At 39.6% G+C, this 27,312-nt stretch overlaps 1 protein-coding gene across 1 annotated transcript; it reads right to left on the bottom strand.

The window, feature by feature from the left end:
* LOC113079126 (neuropeptide FF receptor 2-like) lies at nucleotides 1–26,862 on the bottom strand. Its single transcript, XM_026251332.1, has 3 exons — nucleotides 26,529–26,862; nucleotides 16,437–16,536; nucleotides 1–4,743 (listed from the first exon to the last, which is right to left on the bottom strand). The coding sequence occupies exons 1-3, from the start codon at nucleotides 26,857–26,859 to the stop codon at nucleotides 3,903–3,905; spliced, it is 1,272 nt and encodes a 423-aa protein (XP_026107117.1). The 5' UTR covers nucleotides 26,860–26,862; the 3' UTR covers nucleotides 1–3,902.
* Nucleotides 26,863–27,312: the final 450 nt, after the last annotated feature.

Here is a 27,312-nt window from a genome sequence, read left to right on the forward strand (position 1 = left end):
CACAGTCATTTCAATTTATTTATTCACTTTCCTCAGTTTTATAACTTTGCCACAATCAAATGTTTGTATGATTGATGTCCATTTTAACAGTGCCATATTTTCGCCTAACAGCTTTTATTAGTCTAGCGCATGATGAAAAAGTTTACACATGGAGATAAGGTGAGTGACCAGATTGTGACAAATGTCTTGCCTCAGTGGTACTCGGAGTTGTGACCACATCACGTATACATCACTAACACATCACATTTAAATAGTTCCCCAGCACTGACCCAAATGAAATCATCATCCGCCCCAGCGCAGCAGGTTGAATCATTGCCAGAACTGTCCTATTTCCAACAACGTCAGAGGTACTGCTGGAGCCAGGCCCAGGGCCAGACAGTGCCTGATTACAATACCCAAAGCAGATTTACACTCCCTCACTGATTAAAGCAGAAAAGACAGCTGAAAGTTCAGTGTGAATAGATCCATGATGAATCACATGGCCATTTAAACAGACAGATCTCACTTTTCATTGTAATGCTGTATACTGTATACAAGACATAAAAAGTCTGGAGGCTTGTGGCAGTTCTCTTGCACCTATAAGAATAAATTGCATCATTTTTTTTCCATTCAGGCAAAAGGAAACAGTGACATAATCTTGTGTCGCGCTATAGACTCAAACCCAAAAAGCATAAAATACATTACAGTATTTACACAATGCACCAATGAAGGTGTGTCTGAAGCAATGGTGTAAAAAAAGGCAATTGAGTTACAGTAGTTTCTTTATTAATCTACACTAAAGCAGGATGGCACTGTATCTCCACAATATAAACTGCACTCTGAAGGACGGACCATTTTTAGTCCATATCCAGGCAGTTTGGAGAAAAAAAAAAAAATCCAGATCACAGATTGATTTATTCTTGTTGCAAGGTGTTTCTAAAAGAAAAACAACTGTACTCTGTTAGCATGTAGTCAACACTAATACAACAAGATTCACAAAGCCATAAATATTGACAAGGTTTATAGCATTGCTTTTGCTAATACATCATTAGAACTATAGAAATGAACAATTCCACAGTAAATACTGTTCATGTTCAGTAAACAGAGATATATAAAAATAAATATTTCTCCACAAACTGTGTCCTTGACAAATCCGACAATAAGGTTTGACACACCTGGAACTTCCATAAAGTCAGAGTCACCTTGTAATCAAAGGCTTTTTTCTTCTTCTTCTTCTTCTGTCTGTTTCTAACACATTTTCTCCTGGCCAATTGTCAGTCTTACTTTACAGTGATGTCAGTGTGCTGCTGGCTTAATCATGTTTAGATTGCACTGGTTTACGAAGTGTCAGCTGTCAAGAAGAGGGAAGAATTAACTTACTCATCTCCCATCTGCTATGATAATCACAAAAACACAGCTCTGATTGCTGATAGAATTAATCTACAGAAAAAATCTTGTGCATGTTGGTTTTCCATCTTCACTGGTCAAATATGTAATCCAACAAACTCCTGTCACACAGTTTGAATTAAAATATTCTGGTACATGGAAATGGTTTGCTCTGTTTGGGGAGAGAAAAGAAAACATTTCTACTTACATTCACAGTGAATGTAAGACATTCATTCATGAAACTAAAAAACAAACGGAAAGAAATGTATGAGGTTACATAAATAATGTAACATACAGTAATGTATAGATGCAAAAAGTGAGCTTACTAAATCTTTCAGAACCAGCTTACCAGTTTGAAAAGATTTTTGATATTTAAAAAAATATATATATCATAATAAAAATAAATAAGTAAACAAAAAGATTTATTGAAACTGAACTTTCTGATTTCAGACTGATGAATACACCAACAAATGTTCAGCTGAATCACACGGAGTAAAAAGTACAAAATAGGACATACAGACACAATCATTCCCAAACCTTGTGCTGACCCACCTGAAAGATCTCACCAAAGAGTTAATGCTTAAGTTTAAAGGGGTCATGAACTGAGAAATTCCCTTGATATTTTCACATATAAGAGGTCATTGTACTATTAAAAACATCCTGTAAGTTTTAGAAATTTCTCGTTAGTCTAAAAACAGCTTATATTGAAGCCAATCTGCCAAAATGAAAAGTTGTGGAATGTGCCAATTTATGAACTATAGTATGGTTAAACACTGCCTCTGCAAAAGAAGATCAATGCATGCTTCTACTGCAGCGCCTGTTTCGCCCAACCCACCAATTCAAGCACATGTAAATGACGAGAGAGGCTAACACTGGCCTACACAGAAATCAAACGATAAAGATGGCTCCAAAGTCAACAAGACCTCTGTGCTGTGCCAAGTCGTGTAAAATCTTTGCATTGCCTTCCTACTGATTCCAACATTAAGAAAGAATAGATGATATTTTTAATGAAGATCTAGACCACGTCAGTAAGAACATGGTCCTTTGTTCACTTCATTTAACCATGGATTCATTTACAAACAAAGCACAGTTTGATGCAGGATTTTCTGAAAGACTGAAACTAAAAGACGATGCAGTGCCAAACACAGTAATGTCGCACCACACAAGTGTAACTGGTTTTATAATGTGGTCACTGTTGCTTTGTCTGTTATTACAGATGGTTTGATAGTATTTATGCATTTTGAACTTAAATCACAGCAGTGTCCATCTCTGAAGGATGTAAGCTGTCAAACATACACAACTGTTAACCAATCATAGCTGTGAGTGTTCACTTCTGAGTCTACAACCAGCCCAAACCTATTCAAACAGAGCCTTCTGATGAGGGGGTCAAAACAGGACAGGAAATAGCCAAGTACTTTTTTTTTTCTTTTTTTACGTAAAAACTTCATAACATTGTAAGTGGAACTCAGAGAGCAGTATCAAATAATTTAAGAAGGCATGACATGACCTCGTTAAAGTGACTGCAGTCTAACTTTAACAGTCACTTCAAACCATTTTGTGATTCTGTCACAAAATAATGCAGGCTAAAGGATGGGGCAGTTAAAAACTACCTGGCAGGAAACCCATAAGTAAGTGATGTTAATCAACATGCAAACAGAGAGGGTAAAAAAGGTAATGAATAATTAAACAATGACAATGTTTTTGGCACAGACAACCCTAAAGAGAAAGCATGCCTGAAGAACAAATCAGCTTTTGGCAAGTGAATCACAGTGCTACATCCAGACTCGTGCATCAAATATTCCTGAAATCCATATCAAATCCATACAAAGCCTACCTCTGTCTCATATGTCAAACTATTCATCTGAGAGCTCTGTCAGTCAACAGGGCAGAAAGGCCAGTGTGAGTAACTATGACTTACTTTCTGCTATTTGCGCCAACAGCAGACAATCAGACTAATCTCTTTCATGGCTCATTTTACCCTGTTTGGGTACAAGATAACAATTATGGTCCCATTAAACCCTCCCACTGAAATATATCCCAGCCTTTCCACGGATCTGTCACAAATGAGGTATGAATGTTTAATGTTAATATTAAGATGTAAGTGCTGTGCCTAAAATCCCAGACTTTAATCCAGAAACAATGAATGATTTTGGATTATGGCAGTTCTGATACTTTCATGAGCATATAAAAATGTATACATCTAATTACATATCATAAAACTCCAGATGTTCCTGTGTATATACATATATTTACAGTAATTTTACGGATTTGTTTTTAACTGAACTTATCTTTACAGATTGTTAAATTTACAAGACTACAGTTGTTAAATTGTCAGAATTGCCCAATCGTGTCTGACAACGTCAGCAAGTACATTCATGCCAGCAGCAGATGTCTGTTCAAATTAAACATGAGTTAAATCCATTTTACACACAAATGTATAATGTTAACAGTCTCATTTTTAAAATGTAAGTAAATAATCGTCTGTAATTTGATACATAATGAGTCTGCTATCATACCATTCCTCTCTATTAAGCCCTTTAAAGAGAAGCTCCTTCCATACTACATTCAGACACTTTCTCTAAATCTTCCATCACTAAGTCTTGCTCGTTGACGTGGTTCATCCTCCTCGAACTGTTGTTCTCCAGGCTGTTAAGAGAGATGGGCTCTGTGGAGGGTTGCGGGTTCACAGGTTGCACAGAATTGCCCTGCACCCTATGAGAATAGGTCCGATGCTGACCGCCAACAGGACACATGCCAAACTTAAACACGGCCTGAAACCCACGCCGAAAGTTCTCATTGAAGAACCCGTAGATTATTGGGTTGACACTGCTGTTGAAGAAGGCTAGCCAGTGGGCAAAAGGGTAAATGTAGATGTTAATAAGCCTGTACTGATGTTCGGTAAGTTTAACATAGTCTGTTAGCATCATTAGTGTCCACAGAGGCAACCAGGACAAGATGAAGAGCAAAGCCACGATGAGGAGCATTTTGATCACTCTTTGTTTTTTCTTCGACACTGAGTGACGGTTATCATGGCCAGGTTTGGCCCCTGCCGGCATGGCTGTTTTAAACAGAGTGATCCCAATCCTTGCGTACATGATTACTATGAGAGACAGAGGAGCCAGGTAAATGTTGGCAAACAGGACGGTGGTGTAGATCTTCCTCATCTCCTGGTTAGGCCAGTTTTCCCTGCACCAGTAGAATGGGCTCGTTCGGTTGCCGTCTCCCAGGAACACGCGAATGGTTTGCTCTTTAGTCACCTGAAGCATGACGCCAGAGGGGCACATGATGGACACTGCCAGGACCCAGATTATCACAATAATGAAAGTGGCTGTTGATATTGTCAGCTTTTGTTTGAAGGGATACACAATACATCTGAATCTGCAAAAGACAACGACAAACAGTTTAATCATTTAACAGCTCTTTGGAGAAACAGTTGTGTCAGATATGTAACAAACATGAGGTACCTTTGTAGTGATTTTGAAGTGTTTTATAATAATAAAAAAAACAAGTGTTTCCTCACAATGTTTCATCTTATCATGCAGTCACACTAAACAATAAGGACTGAGGGCTTTTCAGTGTTTCTTCATTAAAGTAAATCTGGAATGAAGAGGGACAGCATATCAAAAGATTCCCTGTTCTGTCAACTCAACATGTCTTGTTAGTACTTTTTAAGTAATTTTGATCTGAAAAAGGTTTCTAGAGCCCAGTTTGTACTCTACATTGTTAGTGTGATTGGCTACAATAACCCATTTATAGTTGTCTCAGCCCCAATATTAAGTAACATTATGGAAGCCAGTTTCTGAATACAGTGCTTTCATACCTGCGGTTCTGACTTTTTCTCAGAGTTGAGTTTACATCTCACAGTTTTGACCTTATTTGTGATACAGACAGATACTTTCATCAATCAAATGAAGTGGCCTTAAAAGTGAAATAAACTCAGAATAAGCAGAGAAAAGTCAGAACTGTGAGATGTAAAGATATAATTGTTTTCTTTTAAAAGAAAATCTGTGGTGGAAACAGGCACCCTGAAAAGTATATTTGCTTAACCTGTAGTCTTAATAGTCCTCAAATACAACTGATGTAACCACAACAATAAATAAATGAATAAATAAATAAAAAAAAGAGCTTAAAGCCGTTTCAAACAAAGGACAAATACTAATGTGATGCTTTGAAGAGGAGACCTTCTTCATTGAAAACTGCACTATAAAAATGTGCTTCCATAAAATGACCAGATCTATTGTTGCAAAACTGAAAGATCAATATATATATAACAGGGTAGAGTAATTGATGTGGAAGCTTTATGTACAAAAGCTTAAACCACACTTGAAAGTGACAGCATTTAAAAAAAAACTGAAAATTTACAGCAATCTTCGAGGTGCACAAATGAGGCTTTATGCAACTTGTGATTGTAGTTCATGGTTATTATTTGTAAAATAGACAACAAATTAAAAAAAAATCTATGTGCAATGTAAAGTTTAATGCCCTCTGTGTACCCTTGTATATTTCCAACCTATTTAAATAAATGCTAGATAATATACAAATCAAATGACACTGCAAATAAAAAGTAAGCACATAGTGTTCACTTTTCAACACATCTAGCAATATGTGGGAATACTTTCAATGAATACCTTATGTGCAGCATATAATACATTCCCCTTCACAAACCTGTTGCATTCAATAATTCATTTTCTATGCCATTCAGAATGTATTTGGGCAAGCTGTTTCTGAAAGCGCTCCCTATTGTTAGCATTTTTAGTGGACACTTTCTTTCTCTATACAGTATACTGAACTGTACTTGTAGGGTTGAAAATGGTCAAAGACTTCTGATTTGTTGTCCCAAAACTATCTTCAGTAAAAAAAGGCCATTTGGAATTCCTGAAGGCACAGAATTGCTGATTGTGATCAAGCCCTGTAGGCCATCATGTATATATGTCAGGCCACCTTTTTCATGGTGGGGAAAGCTGTAACTTGCTGATTGCTCAGTTTGAATGTCTTGTATTTGGTTTTTAGTCACATGGTAAAGGAAGGGATAAAAGAAGATTGTAACTGTTGTTCTGTCTCTTTTCTTGGCTGGCAATCTCTCTTTCTGTGATGGGACCCTCTTCTGGGCTCTCTCTGACTCTCTATCTCACTCACTCTCTCTCTCTCTCTCTTAGGTAACATTTTTTATGTTGGGTATATTAAACTGTGTTTTAACATCCTTCATCTATTCAACTAATTAAACATCCTTCAACCATTCAAATGTAACCATAATGAAATACTATTATTAAGCCATATCAGTTATAAATTATGTTCTAACTAGTCTCAATTCATCATTAGCATTGAAGTGCTGCCTATTGCAATACAATAAGTCACACAATAGCAACGCTCTCTGACATATTTTGCTATTCTAACTGCCCTTATATCCCTCGTTGTTATAGGTTGCAGTGGGTGGTAATAGACAACAAATGTACAGTTTTGTATCATCCTGCTGTTAACATTTTTTTTAGTCCTTCAGCAATTCCACAGCCTGAACCACTAAGTATCCTTACATACTCATATCCATAATGCACCCTGATTTATAGTGTGCATACACACTCCAAGAGGACTGCATTTTGTGCTGTTTGATTAAAAAACAGATTTGTTATGAATAATCAAATTTTTTACATTTAAATAAATTAATGCATGATTCGGACAGTTTCATTTTACATGTGATGCAAATTGGCCTTGAATTTCATGTAAAACAAAATTTTTTGAGGTTTCCTGATGACTTACAGTTAATTTTACATTTCATAGGTCCGAATAATAAAAAAAGTTGGAAATGAAACCAGACTAGAATGGTTGCCTTATGACTGATTATATACACCAGTTAGTAATTGTAACAATAAAACCTTCATAATCATCGGGAAGAAGGAGGCGGGAACCGGCAGACCATCAAAATGAAGTTTAATAATCAAAATAAACACAAAACACCGCGGCAGACCCTCACGGACAACTGCTAACACAACTAAAACCCAGGCCTGGTCCTCTCTCGTCCTTCACTGTCGTCGCTCCTTTTTTATATCCTTCCACCTCCTCCGTGGGACTCAAGAAGGGTGGGTCGAGCAGGTGTCTCATTTCCAATCACTCCACCGGCCTCACCTCATTCCCACGGCTCTCTGCCCCACCCCACTCGTCACATAGTCCCTCGCAGGCCGTGGGGTACCCACGAGACAGCGCTCTACTCCACCCCCCTCCCTCCGAGGGGACCACTCACGGTGACCTGGGGAACCTGGGGATAGGACTGACGAGGCTAGAGAAAAGGAGATGGAAGGATGAGGAGCGACAGAGGGGAGAGAGGAGAGTTTCCGGTTCCCAGACGCACTGCCGCTCGGCCCTCCACCAGCTGGATGATCTCCTCTGTGGTGCCTGGCCGTGGCACTGGACACCCCTCGGTGGATGGCACGACACTCCTCCGCCGCCCGGTGGATGGAGACGGCTCCTCCGGTTTTGGGCAGCCGGCAGGAGTCCCCTGTTCCCTGCTCCTCCGTATTCCTTCATGGAGGCAGCAGGCTCCGGCCCCCTGGCGAAGACCCCTCCGGCCCCCTCGCAGACTCCTCCGCTCCCTTACGGATGGCAGCTGCCCCTCCACATCACGGGCGGCCGGCAGTGAGCTCACCTGTCCCCGGCAACTCATTCCAGCCCATGGCGGCACACTTCCTCGCCTGCTCAATAGCACCGCGGATTCACCACAGCAGCGAGGGATCTTCAGCAGCATGTCCCTCCTTCTCCCATACTTCGGCACCAATGTAACAATAAAACCTTCATAATCATCAGGAAGAAGGAGGCGGGAACTGGCAGACAATCAAAATGAAGTTTAATAATCAAAATAAACACAAAACACACTAAATGCAAAACGAGAGAGGCCTGGTCCTCTCTCGTCCTTCACTGTAATCGCTCCTGTTTTATATCCTTCCACCTCCTACGTGGGACTTGAGACCAGTGGGTCGAGCATAGGGGTGTCCATGGTTAACCGGTTAACCGATTAACCGTTAAAAATTGTGTAACCGAGTGAAACATTTTGCTCGGTTAAGTGACGTCAATGGCGTGCATTGAATTTAGTTGTAATACATTTTTGCACCACCAGAGACCGCCAGAGCGCTCCCAAACATTTGTAATGTCCACAAGAAGAAGTCATTTTTCTAATATGAAGCGGGCTAATATGAGTGACGGGGCAAAATGCAAGTATTGCAATACAGTGCTTAGATATACTTCAAGCACAACCTCGTTGTTGTAATCTCAACAGCCAACACCCGGGCATCATTAGGCCGGTCAGGACACACTGGATGCGTGGCGAAAGCATCTCAGCTGCGTGGCGTGTCTGTTTTTAATTCGGTTCCCATGTTAACAGGTTAGAGCTTGCCGACTGCCTGCGTGAGACGTGCATGCTAGAAATAGAACCGACGCCTTGTTGGAAGCGTTTCCAGGCAAAGTATAATAGGAAAATATGTTTATATGTCATTTTGTACACAAATACATATTAATTCATGACATTTTGATATTTGAAAGTCTATAGGTTGACATAAATTCAGATATAAATGTAATTTAAATAAATAAATAAATAAATAATTATCGATTTTCAAATATTGTACGTGTCAAACATAGTCATAGCCTTAGCGAGGCGGCCGCGGAGTCTGCTTGTTACCTTTTGCCTTATACATTTTAGGCTTATTCTCAAATTCAGATTGTGTTAATGGGCGGCATTATTAGGCAGTTTTAATAGGACAATTTGACCGGAGAGATTAAATTTTGTCGGACATTCCTTTTTTTTTTTCGGCCAATGTCCGGAAATTACTATGGTTATGGTTACTATGGCACACTATGGTTAACCGAGTATTAACCGCTAAGGGCCTCGGTTAACGGTTAATGAAAAACTTGAGAACGTGCAGCCCTAGTCGAGCAGGTGTCACTCATTTCCAATCACTCCACTGGCCTCACCCCGTTCCCACGGCTCTCGGCTCCGCCCAACTCGTCACAGTAATAAATATGTCTGAGATAGAAAGGTGGCCCAGTAGTGCACAACACAACAAAATCTCCACAACAGAAACAAGCCGCAACACAATTAAACACCTTAAAGCTAATAAGGACTTTATACCAGGGGTAATGTTCTTACAAAATTCACATTTTGGACATTTTCCAAAATTTTTGTAGACTGTATATTTTGTAGACCCAATATACTTCATTATTAAACACTCATTATGTACATTATTTCCACTTTTAAGATATTTTCTTCATTGAAAGTAAGTTTCTTTCTAATATCATATGTGATGGTAAAAGGGAGAAGAGTGAGTCTGCAAAAATCAGATACAAACTCGAACTCGAACTCGAACAGGTCAATCACGTCAAAAAGTTGATCCTGTGCGCCTTACTTCACCACAACTGTTAAACAATGTGTGCCATTTTCAATTTTATGTGGCCAACCAGACATTGGTGGGCATAATTAGTTTACATAGCCTATATGTCAACAAGGCTGGGTATCTACCTTTAATGTGTAACGGAAACAGGACAATTTAGCTCAAAGGGAATCATTTAATAATTTAAAGGGAATTTGAACAGAATCACTGTTTCACGGCTGATCACTGAGACGCCCTGCGATTCACTGAACGAGCGGTTTAACATCAAATCTGTGCTGGATATTAATATCCAAACTATAGTGAAAACACTATCAATTAGCACAGTAACAAGATCGGCAGTTTAAAACATTAACTTGTAAGCACAAAACACAAGATACTTCTCTTTTCAATATGAATAATGCTTTATTAGATAAATCTAAGACATATAAACGAATCTAACACATAAACGCACGCACACAAACATTCACACAAGTTGCGGGAAGAAAACAACCATCAATCACGTAATTAGCCCTCGCATTGAGTTCCTCAGTGAGGTTAAAATTATATTAGATACACCAGTAAAGGTCACAGTCTGGAGGTTACATTGCCTGAAAGTGTCCCTTTGTTGTCGCTGATTGGCTGGAAGTTCAGTAGTCGCTGAAGTGACGTCTTGGGAAGCCCGTGGTTGGACGTTGGCTGAAGATGAAGTTGTGTGGCTGGTTGAAGTTGAACAGGCACCTGAGGTCAGGCGTCAGAGGCTCGACGTTACAAAACTTAACTCAGAACACGAAACTCTCAAACGGAAAATAAAAGAAATAAAGTTTGACGAGACTAGGTTGTGTTCCTTCTCATCGTGGCTAAGTAGCAGCAGGCGTGCAGACTGAAGCACGCTGGAACCGTGCTCAAAGAACAGTGATGACTAACAGCATGGCTAAAAGCTAAAGCTAGGTAGCAAAGCTACAAGCTAAAAGCTAAGAGCAGGCATGACTAGTAGCAGAAGCAAAGCTAACAACTAAAAGCAGACATGGCTAATAGCAGAAGCACAGCTAGAGACTAAAAGCCAAGATTTTATGGTGTCCTAAGTATTTAAACTGGCCTGTTGGCCACACCTCAAATGTTGTCTTGACCAATCAGATATCGTCTTTGCTCGGGGGTATCATAAATCATATGTTTATCTTACCAAGCATGTGTTCCGAATTTTCCCACTCTTGCAGGGTCTAATTTTGGACATGATTCCTATAACCAGGTTAGGATATATTTGACAAATAAATGATTGTCTGAACTAATTCAAGCAAGCAGATTCGATTATATCAATACTAGACATGACTATGTATCCTATAGTTATCAAAAGACATGCACAATCAGTGATTATAACATTATAGTCGAATGTGTGGGTTACATATAAATGAATATGGAGTTAAGCGATGGAATGATATTCATTTAGAAGTCATTTTGGAGTTCATTTTGGTCCATATATATGTACAAAAGACAGTTTCTTTGTCATTCTCTGACATAGGGATGTTCGGTGAAGACCAGATTACAAGTCCCCCCCCCCCCCCCCCCCCTTAGGAATTTCAGTCTGGCTCTGCTAGGTGAGGGGAAGTCAATGGAAGTGTTTAACTCTCATGGGTTTACATGTAATGTCCAGGGTTGCATTTCTATTACGAACAACACGTTTGACACCAAATTTCTCTTCTTCGAATTGAAATTGTAAATAATTGTTCTAGTGGTGTTAATGTTGAAAGCTGTTGTGTTAACAAGTTGGTTGGTCATCTTGCTTGGGTCTTGTGGCACAGAATGTTTTATGACTTCCTGAGGAATTCGGCTCGTGTTCCAAACACAGCTTTGATAGACTCTTTAATTTGTCTGGTTCGACTCTTTTCTGTTACAAATGTAAATAACACTTGAAACTGCACCGTGACATGGGCTGATATATAATTTAGTGCACCATAGAAACTTCAAGGGTTTAAAAAATATATCGGATATCGAAATTTGGATTTAAAATTCAAATTTTAAGATAATTAGAACAAAAATTCCTTCAACACATTCAACACATACATCACTTAAAAAGACATAGCATCGTTTTTATTAAAGAGGAGCTCATGAGTCAAAAGTAGCAAAAACACATTTGTTTGCCGGCATAGAACAAATTCCGTTGTGTTTTGGAGATTTCGCTGTGAAATGCACTTCTGGGCACATACACATAGAAACAATTTATAGCCAATACATCCCTGTAGTGTACTATGAAGTTGTTATAATGCCTTAATGTCTATGAATAGATATCCACACTATATTAATAGCCATAACAAAATACAAGTTACAGATACTTCCTATGCTGTAGTGATTGAATTGCACATACAGAAAACCTACGAGACCGAAAGTGAGCGTAAAAAACTTGACATCAGCTGACTACTTAACAAGTCATTCATTGTGATTTCATGTGTAAAAATGTAATTGAAGATCATGGTTAGTATAACACCCTGATTCACCATCTGGTAGTATTAAGCAGGAGCAGATGCACTACAAGGATATATAACACACACACCCAATCTAACAGTGTTTGTTTTCATCTCACTGCTTCCCCCCAAAGGCCCAATGCCATGTTGATATACGATAACATCAGGTGGGTATGGAAGTCCAGCTGTCTAAGAGCAGGGGCTGGATTCATAAAACATTCTTAAGAATACATTTCTTCTTAACTGCCATTTTCTTCAAATTTTTTAACTTTAGAAAAACGTTATGAATATGTTGTATTCCTAACAATTCATCTTAAAAATATTCTTATCTTTTTTTAAGATTGTTCTTAAGACAAAACCTAAGAAGAATAAAAATTATTGAAAAGAATCTTTGAAAAGAATCATAATATATAACTTCTTAAATTTAGGACAGCTCCAGACTTTTCTTAAATCCCAAACAGTAAGAATTATTTAATTAATTTATTGGGTTATTTCAAATTAACTCTCATATTTAAGCTTTACAACAACAGCTACATATAATACATAGTATGGTTGTGCACATGTTTTCTGAAGTGACAGCGATGACTGTTAATGTAAATATGATTGTTCATGATTAGCCTGTGTGTAGTCTCAGCCTCAGACTTCACGCTCACGGACTGTTGGCTAAATGTCTGATGCATATGGGACACAAAAGTGGAAACACTTCAGGAACGTTGAAAGTCATTATTGGATTGGTTGAATTCTACAGGATTTCCGTGAGAATTGTGTGTGTCGCATTCTTTAAGTGTCCACCTGGAAACAAAGATATCGTGGCGCCAAACCCCTCACGAAAATAGAAAGCCGTCAAGTTTACAACTGTGACGAGCAGTGCTTATCAGGATTAACTAAATACTGGATTTTCTAAAGTATGTGAAATATTTAAAGTTTGCGGCATAGAATCTTTCAAATACGTCCAAAAGTTTTACAAACCAGTCTGTTATTGTGGCGACATTTCCACAGCACGAAACGTGACGATGAACAAATTGAACTGTGATTGGTTGTTTGACATGTCAGGCAAACGGCCTCATGGGTGGGAATCGACCAATGAAAGCTGCCATAAATTCCAGATCTTATGCCTGAAGGTCTGGCTACGTAAGACTAGCCTATGTGTGATGCCACTTTTTGCTGAAATCAAAAATCAGTAGCAACTCTAAAACAAGTCATATAGGGAGCTTTAATTCAACACTTTTAATATTATCTTATAAATAAGACATAATCTTTGGCAGTATTCGGTGCATATGAACACACAGGACACATTTGCTGTAGTGACGTGATGTAACATGATATACAGTCAAGTATGGTGACCCATAATCAGAATTTGTGCTCTGCATTTAACCCATCCACACACACCTGGAGCAGTGGGCAGCCATTTTTTGCTGCAGCACCAGGGGAGCAGTTGGGACTTCAGTGCCTTGCTCATGGGCAGGCAATATACCAGGGCCTAAGTCCTGGTATTGCCGGCCCGAGACTCAAACCCACAACCTTAGGATTAGGAGTCAAACTCTCTAACCACTAGGCCACGACATTCCCAAGAAGCGCGACAATCAAGTAGAAGAGTGGACACAATAGCAACACAGCATAAAAATGAATGAAATATTGCTGCAGCTTGAGACAGGCTATTTTAAAAGTAACTGTTCAAAAACACGCTGCATTAAAAACGTGAAGCTGAGTGCCAGTCAAAGTCACGGCAAAAACAGTGTTCGTGCTTATTATGATTATTAAGGTAATCTGCAGGAAGCCCGAAAAGAAAATAGTATGAGTTTATCAGTGTGTCATGTATTCATTCAAATAACGGCTGTTATTTTCTTCTTTCCATTGACTCCCATTCATTTTGGCGTCACTTTGACAGTGAATAACTTTACATCTGAGGTGTTTAAAGACTACATTTGTCCATTCATTATTTCTAATGAAACATGAAAATGTATAAAAGGCCTTGTATCTTACGTTGTGGCCCCGTAGAAGCAGTTTTTGTAAAAAAAATAGGCTAACGATTGTGTCATAACCTGCGACTCTCTGTCGCACAGTAGAGAAATTACCATATGGACAGGAGGAGAAGCTCGCAGGGAATCTTTTACTGTCTATGAGGCAATCGGGGGGATTTGGAGGCATGAAGCCAAGGGAGAAGCCCCATAGAGAGCCCATAAAATAACGGGACAAAATTATTCCAGTGTTGTGCCTGAACACGTTCATATTTTGGACGAACGTGAACTGAACGTGCTGTATTAATGCCTGATGAACGTTACTGTCAACTCGTTCATTCTGGTGTCTGTGAACGGCACACTCTCTCAGGTTAATTCATTCAATAGGGCGCCAGATTTATATAGAGCCTTCCAGGCGAAAACCTGGCTAAAAACACTGTAAACGGGTCTTAATATGTAGCGGAAAAACACCCAATCTGGCAACACCACCAGTGTCGCACCACCGTCCGCCGCATGCGTGACACGTCATCAAAAAAAAAAAAAAAAAAAAAAGCATTGAATCAACAGCAGCATGTAGCAAGAAGGCATAAGATCATTTAAAATAATTGTATGATGTTTATGACAAGGTCGGTGAGAACGTCTTTTGTGAATTGAACTTTGAACTAGTTCATGTAGAAAGTGAACTTTCCCAACATTGCCGACCCCCAGGAAGTACGTGCTTCTAATTGACTTCACTTGTCTCCGTTGAATCCAATGGGGTTGCTGTGTCCATTTCTTTTACTGTCTATGGTGTGAACAAAAGTCAGATCTAATGCCGTGTCATAGTGATGACGCACGTTATTGGCGACTCTTTTACTGGTGGTTTTGAAGGAAGACCTTCAAAGTTGCGTTTCTACTGTAGGGCCAGAAGCTCCACTGTGCTTCACTAAAACCCGCCCTTTAAATATATATACATTTGTTTAAAAATCAATATCAGTATAACAATCAGCCAATTTGCTACAAAAAAAAGAAAAAAAGAAATTCTGAATTCTGAATCAGCTTTGATCGGTGCAACAATAATTTAAATACTAAGTAAAATGTCCCAAATTTAAAGTACAAAGATTTTCTATCAAATATTCAATAGATTGATCTTGTCTTTCAGAAAGGCCAAGGTCATGGAAATACCAGAAGTAAACTTTATATGGTGGACCTGGAACATTGTGTTAGATAACGAGAGGCATTCGAGTCACAAAGGCTGATAACCATTTATTAAAAATTTCAAGTGTAAATGGTACTAAACTATTTTTGAATTTGCTATTGCCAGTCATATGGTCTTTTTTTATTAAAGAGTCCATATAATGTTTTTTTAAAGATCATTATTTTGTGTATTTTGGTGTAACAGAATATGTTGACATGCTTTAATGTTCAAAAAACACATTATTTTTCAAATAATGTACATCATAGTAGGTCCTCTATGCCCCGCCTCTTTCAAATGCATAGTTTTCTATAAACAAGCGCAGTCTGCTCTGAATGGCAAACTGACCCAGTACATTGTGATTGGCCAAACATAGCAAGCACTCGTCAGAAATGTTATGCCTCTTTCCATAATCACGAGCTTCATCTTTCAAAATAAATGTAAAGACAGTTAATAATGTGCTTAGTTTTACCATCAGTTCGAGCCCCGGAAGGAGAAGAGTGGTGTGACAGACACAGTGATGAAGCTTGTGTTTGTTTGTAGTACACAAGCCATGGATGGTTAAGACAGATGAGTGTCTCTCTCTCTCTCATGCGCAAAACTCCGCATTTGAACAGCCAATAGCAAATATTTAAACTAATAACAAAACATACAGTAGCTGACTCAGAAGTGCCAGATTGTCATAGCAAAGTCAGAATTACCTCCTCTGCTAGGTTCACGAAACGTCTGTCTATAACATGCACTGCTGTTCTGTTCTAAGTAATCTTAACGATTCCTTAGGCCAAATAAAGTGCTTTTGCCTATATATACACAGCATCTCCATGACAAAGCTCCTTCAACACTAACTGCAGTTACTGAAACCACGCCTTCTTTCTTTGCGTGAACATTTGGATGGCATTATGCAAATATTTCCACATAGTGATGTAGACATGTGGGGGTGTGGCAGAGTAATAGAGTAATTGTTTGATAAAGATTATCTCTTTGGATTTGAAACGTTAGTCTTTGCAACTTTACAGATCTTCTTTATGCACCAAGAGCTTGTAACACTGCAAAAAGAAAGGAACATTTGAACTTTCAACATATGACCCCTTTAATTCCTGAGTTGAGGGATAAGATTATAATATGACATTACCTGTCAACAGCTATGGCAACCAAGGTGAAAACGGAGGCTGAGACTGATATGCCCTGGACCATACCACTCATTTTGCAGACCATGCTTCCAAATGGCCAACCTGGGGAGAAGACAGTTGATTCTGGCTAAATTATACAGGCAGATGCACATTAATTAGATTACATTAATGTCTGTTAAATTATAAGATATCCCATGAAATATGAAATTTCTTAGCATTTCACAGTGATGTAGTTCATTATGTTGAATGTCAAGTGACATGCATTTTACACTGAGTCACCTGACCAGCTGATGTGATAAAATTAATGTCCAGTGGATGGTATTTTGCAAGTTAACAAAATTAAAACTTAAATGGACTTTTGAGGATTATAATTAACTTTTTCCTGGAAACTATGGTTAATGATACCGAATGGCAGTTCAGTTTTGCCTTTAAGACCCAATCAAAAAGTCGCTGAAGTGTAATCAATGCTAAGTGTAATCTTTGTATATAGTATGTGGATCAGTTGCTATGTCACTTACCATCTGGTGGGATTTAATGTATTTTGTGTATGATTGGAGGAGGTAAACTGGCTTAGGGAAAGGCTTAACAATCTTACGCTGTGGGGTGAGGAGTAACTCCCCCAGACACACAGGTATATAAGAGGGTGGCATGCATCCACTTATTCAGGTATGTGTGCTTAGGAGCCGAGACTGCATGCCAATCACGAGACACAATGTGTCAGTTCTCTCCTTCATGGAAAGAGGGTTATATTCATAACTAGTAAAGTTATTTTGTTGTTTTCAAAAAAGTAATGCCAGTTGTGCACTGTGTGAACATGATGTAGTTCTAGACTAAATGTGAATGTGATTTAATTCAACCCACTGGCAAAAAAAACACACAAAAAAAAACAGATTTCATCTAAATTAAATAAAACAGTCGCAAACCTGCAATTAAATATGTTAAATAACTCAAATGTATCTACTAATGCATCTAATGTACCCATTTTATTAACCAATGTTTTTGCTGCTGACCTTTGATGATCCAGTTAAACCATACCAATAATCAAAATTGACTTTAGATGAACTAACAATTGTGCTTCATTGTTTTTTGTTTGTTTATTGCTGAAGAGGGTTGAACCTTCTTCTTCTGTGTTCTACTGTACAGACAAAATTTACTTTTCCTTTAGCCTGAGATTTATTCATAACACTTTTTGGTGTTAAAGGGCTTTTACATTTGCTATAAATATAACTTCTTATATTGAAAACAATCAAGCCCTGCTTATATTTAAAAAGTAACGCAAAAGTAACGTAATGCATTACTTTCCATAAAAAGTAACTAAGAAACTTAATAAGTTACTTTTTTAGGGAGTAATGCAGTATTGTAATGCATTACTTAAAAAAATAACTTTACCTAAACCTGTTCATAACTGAGATATTCCCCTTCAGTCAGTCACTTTCGATGTTACGTTAATACTGAATTATGGTGTCCCTATTAAAAGTGCCACAAACACTGAGCTATGTCACAAGTTTTGGTGATGCGAATGCTGGCAGGCTCAAGCATGCCAATTAACAACTGGCACCTCACATCGTAACCTACGCAGCATCTCATTACAAGTCTTTCGTACCGGACAGGGACAGAATGAGCAGTACTCAGCGCAGGGTTGCAGCTGCTATTCCTTAACCTTGAGTTCGTTATTGTACTCACAGTGGGAAATAGTGCTTCGTGCTGTTGATTATGGTACAACCACTACAAGTTCACTTAAACTGGGGAAGCAAGCCTAATTTAGAGTGGAGAAGGATGCTATGGAGACCACATCCTGCCAGAAGGGAGGTAACATAACAGACCAAGATGGCGGCGCGAACACATCGCGAGGCTCAGCGTCTCTCCAGTTTTTGCAATTTTGCAGATTTATTCCTGCTCATCTCGGGTCTGTTCGTACTGAACAGCTTTGCTTTAACATCATACACCCGACAGGAGCTTTTGGATATCGATGAGGACTTTACCAGCAGTTTTATCACCAATCTTCGACTCATCCCTGAGATCACTAGAACACCCGAGGCTTCGCACTCTAGCCGGCCGGGTGGAAGTGCTCGCAGGCGGCGTCGAGATCGTAAACAAAGGCAGGGGAAGCGCGGAGGTCTAAGAGCTAAGCTAAAGCTAACACCGCTCCGGCTCTCTTTACCCAGCATTTTCCTCGCTAATGTGCGGTCACTGGTGAACAAAATGGATGAGTTACGACTCCGCATCACCCACAGTAAGAGACTTCTGGACTGCAATGTCATGGTTTTCACAGAAACATGGCTACACAGCGACGTACCCACCAATGCTATTGAGCTAGCAGGACGCTACACGCTCAGGGCAGATAGAACGGCAGATGACTCCGGCAAGACAAGAGGTGGTGGATTGTGCATTTATGTCAACAAAGCTTGGTGTACGAACACTGTCATTGTTGGGAGACACTGCTCAGCTAACCTAGAGTTTCTCATGGTTAAATGTAGACCTTTTTATCTGCCACAGGAGTTCACTTCCACCATAATAACCGCAGTCTATATTCCACCGGATGCTAATGCCAAGCTTGCTTTGAACGAACTTCATGCAGCCATTAGTAAACAACAGACTGCTCACCCGGAGGCTGCTTTTATTGTCGCGGGTGATTTTAATCACTGCAAATTAAAAACAGTACTCCCCAAATTTCACCAGCATGTTTCCTGCCACACCAGAGGAGACAAAACTTTGGATCATGTTTATACAAACATTAATGGAGCTTACATCGCGAGCCCCCTCCCCCACCTCGGACAGTCTGATCACCTTTCTTTGTTTCTCACCCCTAAGTATTCAACCCTCATCAACCGTGTGAAGCCATCAGTGAGGACCATCAAAGTGTGGCCAACTGGAGCTGACTCTTTACTTCAAGACAGGTTTCAACACACTGACTGGAGTATGTTTGCTTCACAGGCTGCCTGTTATTCTCACACGGACATTGATATCTACACCTCCTCTGTACTGGATCACATCAACTCCACCATTGACAGTGTAACAACAGAAAAACAGATAACAACATACCCTAATCAGAAACCATGGATGAACAAGGAGGTGCGACTTCTGCTGAAAGCCCGCAACACCGCCTTCAGGTCAGACGACGCTCAGGCCTACAGTAAATCCAGGGCTAACCTGAAAAGGGGCATCAAAAAGGCCAAGTACTGCTACAAGCTGAAGGTAGAGGAACACTTTTCCAACTCTGACCCCCGATGCATGTGGCAGGGCATCCAGATCATCAGTGACTACAAGTCAAGCAACTCCACACCAACAGTCACGGTCGTCTCCTTCCTTAACGAGCTAAATAACTTTTATGCTCGCTTCAACAGCGACAGCAATGAGACGGCCACCAAAATCTCAGCCTCTTCAGACCACCAACCTCTCAAACTCACCTCCACAGATGTCCACACTGCACTGAGCCGGATCAACGCACGCAAGGCTGCTGGCCCTGATGGCATTCCTGGACGTGTGCTTAGGGCATGTGCAGAGCAGCTTGCAGGGGTCTTCACAGACATTTTTAACCTGTCCCTCACCCAAGCAACTGTGCCTACATGTTTTAAGTCCACATCCATTGTGCCAGTACCAAAACACTCCTCCCCAACGTGCCTCAATGACTATCGCCCCGTAGCACTCACACCCATCATTATGAAGTGCTTTGAGCGACTGGTCCTAGCACATCTCAAAGACTGCCTCCCACCCACACTGGACCCACACCAATTTGCCTACCGCAGAAATAGGAGCACAGAGGATGCAGTATGCACATTGCTGCACTCTGCACTCACACACCTTGACCATAACAACACATATGTTAGGATGTTGTTTGTTGACTTCAGTTCAGCATTTAACACCGTCATTCCCTCCAAGCTGACCACAAAACTTGGAGACCTGGACATTAACACCTCCCTCTGCAACTGGATTATGGACTTTCTGACCAACAGGCCTCAGCATGTTCGGTCAGGCCACACCCACTCCACCACCATCACACTTAACACTGGCGTACCACGGGGCTGTGTGCTGAGCCCATTCCTCTACTCCCTTTACACCCACGACTGCAAGCCTGTGCATGGATCCAACTCCATCATTAAGTTTGCAGATGACACCACGGAGATTGGCCTCATCAGTGACAACGATGAGTCTGCCTACAGGGAAGAGGTACAGCACCTGGCCACATGGTGCGCTGACAATAACCTGCTCCTTAACACCAATAAGACCAAGGAGCTCATTGTGGACTTCAGGAAGAAGAAAGGAAGCACGCATGACCCCATCCACATTAACGGAATGGTTGTTGAACGTGTCTCCAGCTTCAAGTTCCTGGGAACCACCATCTCGGAGGAACTTTCCTGGGCCACAAACACCTCCAGCCTGGTCAAAAAGGCTCACCAGCGCTTTTTCTTCCTCAGGACACTGAAGAAGAACCAGCTGTCTTCAACCATCCTGGTGAACTTTTACCGGTGTGCGATTGAGAGCATCCTGACCAGTTGCATCACAGTCTGGTATGGGAACTGCTCAGTGGCTGACCGCAAGGCACTGCAGAGGGTGGTGAAAACTGCCCAACGAATCACAGGGATACCACTTCCTGCTCTTGAGGACATCCAGAGGAAACCCTGTCTACGTCGAGCTCGCAGCATTCTCAAGGACTCCTCTCACCCTGACCACAAACTGTTTAACCTCCTCCCCTCCGGGAGGCGTTTCAGGAGCCTCCGGACAAGGACCACAAGATTCAGGAACAGCTTTTTCCCTAAAGCTGTCTCCTTGCTGAACTCTGCCCTCTGACACCCCTCAACACCACACATAGACTCCTCCCCCTCTTCAACACTCAGATTTATTTATTTACTCACAACAAGCAAAAAGTAACTTGTTATTACTTGCACTACTGCCTGTTCATCCAGGAACACTGTATAATCCATTTGCACATTGAAATATTTTTTTCTATGCACTTTACTGTCCATTGCAATACTGTAAATTATGTTCATAGTTCTGCCTATAGTGTACATACACTTTTACATAGCCCATCTGTATAGTATGTTCATAGTACACCTATCTGTATATCGTGCTTATAGTATTTAATATCTGTAAATTATGTCCATAATTCTTACCTGTATAGTTATTGTACCTATTATAGACCTTTATTCTGTACTTACTGCTTATTGCACTTCTGGTTAGATGCTAACTGCATTTCGTTGCCTTGTACCTACATGTGCAGTGACAATAAAGTTGAATCTAATCTAATCTAAACATATACACATATGGATTGACTAACAGGGCAGAACTATAGCACCAGCGCCCAGGAGGAGGCCACATTCTGAAAGGAGTGAGTCCTCATTCCTAGAGGGCACAGCTTACCTTGTGGTTGGTACACCAAGGTGATGGTATATATTAACCAGTGGGCCAACATCTGTTTGTAGACAAGCAGACAAAGAACTGCTAAAGCTCAGAGTGTGGTCAACATAAACACTGAGGGAACGAACAAGACATACAGTAGCAGCATAAGTGCTGTGTCTGCCTCCTCCAAGGTCAGTGCTTGCAGAGAACTTTGGGCACACATCCAGGCCAAGGTCTCAGGATAACTTTAAAGTCAGCCAGTCTGAATTCAAGGCATATTTCGCAAACTGAAAAATCCCTGCAGATCCCCCACCCTCTTGATTGAAGTGAGCACGTTGGGAGCACTGTTTTAAGAGATAGGCCCTCCACTGCATTGTGATGTGCTGTGATAGCTGCCACATACACTTTCAAGGTGGAGGGGGACAGCCTCCGCTCCATTCTCTTTTGCAGAGAAGAAAGCACAACACCGATCGTGCATCTTGGGGGGTCTTCTCGACGAGAAGCACACCAGTCACACCACAGCTGCTTGGTGTCTGAAGTATCATGCCAGAGCAAGATGTGTTTTATGGCCTCAAGAACTGCTGGGTAAATTCCTCGACAATGTCACCGAAGAGGCCAACCTGTGAGATGGGGACATCAAGAAAGCAAGCCTTGTTGGCATCCCTCATCTCAGAAAGGTTGAGCCAGAGATGGCATTCCTGGACCACCAAGGTCTGGGCGAGGGACCGCACCATGAATTTAATCACCTGTAGATCGAAGTCAGTCACCTTGCACAGTTCCTGCATCAACCCAAGCTCAGAACTACCCTCCTTTAGTGCTTTGGCCTGGTGGACTTGCACTATGGGATGGCATGCAAGGTGGTGGCCACCTGTCCAGCAACACTGTAAGCCTTAGTAGCCAAAGCTGACATCATCTTACAGGCCTTGGATGGGAGATGTGGGCGATCCCTCCAGAAGTCCAAGGCTGGGAAGCAGCTAATAATGAGGGCATGCACCATTCATGAATGGAGCCTTAGCATGCTTAAAGACCAGACATATTAAACATCAATCATGTCCATCAGATGGTGTCAGGAAACAACCGCATCCAGAAATGCATGGAAGAAGAGACATTTTTAAAAAGACAAGTTCAACCGTGTAGCTCTTTTAGGGAAACTGCTATTATTATACCAAAGCGCCAAGGGGGGATTTGCAGCCATTAATCATGAAATTACCAGAAAAGAGAGGTGATTGGAGAAAACGAGTAGCACATATAGCAGCAACTGTTCGGCTCCGAAATAAAAATCTGAATGAGTGGATGCATGCTGCCCTCAAATATGCATATTTCGATGTAATGTCTAAAGTGACTGCTTGAAGAGGAACTGACATTCGATGGACATTTTTAACTGCTCATGAATTCAAAAATTTAGTTTTTGAGCTTTTAGTCCAAGTCTGTTAGCTTTGAGGTCATCTACATGAGGTCAAAACTCTTATCATACTTTTACAAATTATATACTTTGAAATGTATAGTCCAACTTAAAGGTGCTGTAGGGAACTTTTGTAAAAAAATATTTTTTTACATATTTATTAAACCTGTCATTATGTCCTGACAGTAGAATATGAGACAGATAAACTGTGAAAAAAGTCAATCTCCTCTGGCTCCTCCCAGTGGTCCTATTGCCATTTGCAGAAACTCCATAGCTCCCGGTAAAAAATAACCAATCAGAGCTGCGGTCCGTAACTTTGTGTGTGTTCAAAATGTAGAAAAATGTATATAATAAGCAAGTACACCATGAATCCATTTTCCAAACCGTGTTTTTGGCTTGTCCTGAATCACTAGGGTGCACCTATAATAAGTGTTTATATTCTGACTATTTCAGATTGCTTCGGGATACCGCGGCGGAGTAACCCAGTACCTTTGTGATTCTTCATAGACATAAACAGAGAGAAGTAGTTCCGGCTAAGATGTTCTTCCGCAAGACGCAAGCAGTTCTGTTTATTAACCGCTAGAGCGTCAAAAGTTCCCTACTGCAGCTTTAAAGGGAAATTTCATAAAAAAATTTAAATTACCCTACAGTATGTCATCTGCTGGATGCCACTCTCTCGTGTATGTACATAAGACAGTTAGTTGAAGCTAGAGATTAAAGTTTAGAAAGTAAATATTTTTCTTATACAAATGCATACACCCAAATGCCTAGTGTATTGCCCCTGTTAAATAAATAAATAATAATAATAATTAATAATAAATAATAATAATAATAATAATAAGTTGATCAAATTCAGTTTTCGTAGAGAGACACATTTCAAATATGTTCCTCATCTGGAAAAACTGAGGAAAAAAATACATACTTCATATATTTCATAGAGATTAAGTAGCAAATCATGTTCATTGCTGTGAATATAAATAAATAAATATAAAATTAACATGTCCCCCAAACCTCCTCTTCCAATAGAAATTACACCAAGTAATGAAAACTTGAAAGCCCTAAGAACCATTAGGAAGCCGAGGTACAAAAGACAGACTGGTGCTTCCTCCGGGCCTTGGATGTCTAATATAAAATGTTTTCAACAACCTTATTTAAACACTTATTTGAATACTGACCTTACTTAATGAGTGCTTTCTCACAGACAATAAATAAATTAATTAATAATAAATAATGCTGTTTTTACCCATTAACTGTGAAAACAATCTCTTCAAGGGGTTTAATTAATATCAAAAAAGGTCTTTAAAATGACATGTGTTAATTAATTTACAAACAGTAATCACACTTTAGTTGTAACAAATAAATGGTTTCTGAATAATTAAACATTTAATAAGAATGCAGAACTTTGGATAGAATTAAAATATTTCATTTCATCCTACTAGGACTTATTCACACAAATATTCACAATCACTTAAATTCACTCAATTCAGTCTCTGATTAATTCCACGGGAAGTGCATAAAATGTTCCTTACATTGAATTACTATCAGGCTACACTTGGGAGAGGCATCTATTACAAAGTAAACAGGTATCTAAAATGCTCTGCCTTGAGGTATGACATTATTTTCAACATCTTAAAAGCAACCAACAAGACACACGCTATAAATAACCATCTCACACAGATATGTTACAGATAAAACCAGTAATTATTTCAATAGCCCAATTTTCAATAGAGTTGCAATAGCCCATAGTCACTAAAAATAATCATATCCATACCATGGCTCAAAAAAATAATAAATATAATAAGAAACTGGCATTGTAAAAATGTAAAATGTAAAAAGACTGGCAATGAAAACCAAACTGATTTTGAGAAGCTTTAAATGATTTGTTTCTTACATACTGTCATCCATACGAATGATCAATCCTAGGCATCTAACTAACAGTGTGTTACTACAACTGGATAGTAAATACAGTTCTGATATAAACCGAGGTAAAAAGCTACAGTAAATTTTGGTATTTCAATTTTACAGAGCATGGGCAATCGTATGTTCTGGATTCTGTCAATGATTGGAGCCACCAATATACACTACTCCCTACTGAGTGCACCCATTGTTGTGACTCTAATCTGTCTTGTTATAGGCCATTAAAACTCTAATTTTGCCAATGACTTTGTGTCTATGGAAACACACACTTCCTATAGCACTCAGCAGAGAGTTCCAATCAAAGACTGTGCTTTCATAGAATTCTTTTAGTTTCTCTTGTATTATCTGGTTCGGACAGTAACATGAAAATTCTAATAAATAAAGGATTTGCATGAGTTTGTCAATGTCTGCCTCCAGCCATGATCCATCAAGTACAAATAGTTTATCATAAAATTGCAGGATGCACAATGGCATAAATATGAGACATACATTGTAAATTTTTATAGTTCTTGTAGACAACACTTTTGAAAGTGAGTGAAAAGATAGCAGATGTGTTTTTACATGTATCATCATGTATATGACCTTTGGGATCCTTTCATTTTGTGTTTTATTTAGTATTTTGTGACCTTAACTAAATTCATGTACATTCAAACTCATACATACTGCACATGAAAGTAATATTTAAAAAAAGTGTAGTGACAGTCGATGAGAGGAGTATACTTTAGGATGTAATTTATAATTTGGTATTAGCAATTAGCTGCTAATTAACTTGTTAAGGTTACATTCATACTCACGATAGAAATGTGCCATTTGCAGGGATATATCTTGTATAACTAACAACGGTCTCATAATCAAGATGCCATGCCATTTTGTTTTAGATTTACACTCCGACTATCTATCTCAGTGCCAGCCATAAACACGTCTGCAAGATATACATGTCGACAGAATTAAAGAAATGCCACAATCTGTTCGGAATAAACAGACTACTGCATATTAAGAACCCAGTTTATCTGTATATCTCTTGTTTATAACACCATGCATAATTTATATCAGTCTTATGGCTATCATGAAATGTGAGTCAAATTTAAGAGCATATTGCATATTTCAGAAAACGGTCACATAATTGATGGCACCAAAAATATTTTTATAGTCTGGATTGACTCGCCATGCTTAGCTTTTCATATTGCTCCTATCTTTAAGCCATGCCATTCTAAAGGTGAACAGCATCCTCTGCTGTCAGATAAAGCATGAACTCAGTGTTGACTTAACTTCAGGCAATTATAGATGCCTTCTCTGGTCGCCACAGCCCTAAGGAGAACTATAAATGTCAGTTGAAAATTCAAGCATGCAAGAAAATGTGAAAAACAAACCTTAGCTAGAACAAGTAACATTAAAGATGATGTAAATAATTACATATGGTTCCTGGCATTGCACTGACCTGTAATAATGTTGTCAAGAAGAGTTGTAGGCATGCAGAAAATCCCAACAAGAAGGTCACTGATGGCGAGGTTGAGGATGAAAAGGTTGGTGACGGTGCGCATGTTTTTGCTCCGTAACACAATGAAACACACTACTCCATTTCCAACCATGCAGACCAGGAATATGAGCAGGTAGGAAACTATGAATACCGCTGCTACAGATGGCTGATGCAGGTAATATCCAACGTATGTCACATTGTTCTGAGGTAAGAAGAATTCATTGGAGCCATTGACAAAAGTCCAGTTACCATCATCCACAAGGGTAATGTTCAGGTCCTGTGTTTCATTCATTTCAGATCTGAGGATAATAGAATAGAGTTGAGAGATGGGCTTTATACCTACTGTTCTCCTCAGTCAATATCAAGCCTTCTCTTTCTCTTATTGTCTTTACTTATTTTCCTTTCAACCTCTCTCGCTTGCAACTGCTACTAAACAATTCTGTTTATCTACTGAACTCACCCACTTCCAGATGCGTAGTTATTTGTGCATACTGTATGCAAATGATTAATGACAAAACAAAAAACACCCCATTAGCCTACTTTTCATAAAGTGGCTTGCAGTTATCTACACTGTGCAATCATGTTTGCCTTCTTAATCACTCAAAAATGATAATAGCGTAGACATGCCAAATAAATGCATCTTAGATGACTTTGACTCTGGTTTAATGTAATCTGAATTATTTGAGTGTCTATGAAGATGTACTGAGTTCATTTGTGATACAAAATTATTATTATTATTATTATT

This window comes from Carassius auratus, chromosome 5 (genome assembly GCF_003368295.1).
Source record: "Carassius auratus strain Wakin chromosome 5, ASM336829v1, whole genome shotgun sequence".
NCBI classification, from domain to species: domain Eukaryota; kingdom Metazoa; phylum Chordata; class Actinopteri; order Cypriniformes; family Cyprinidae; genus Carassius; species Carassius auratus.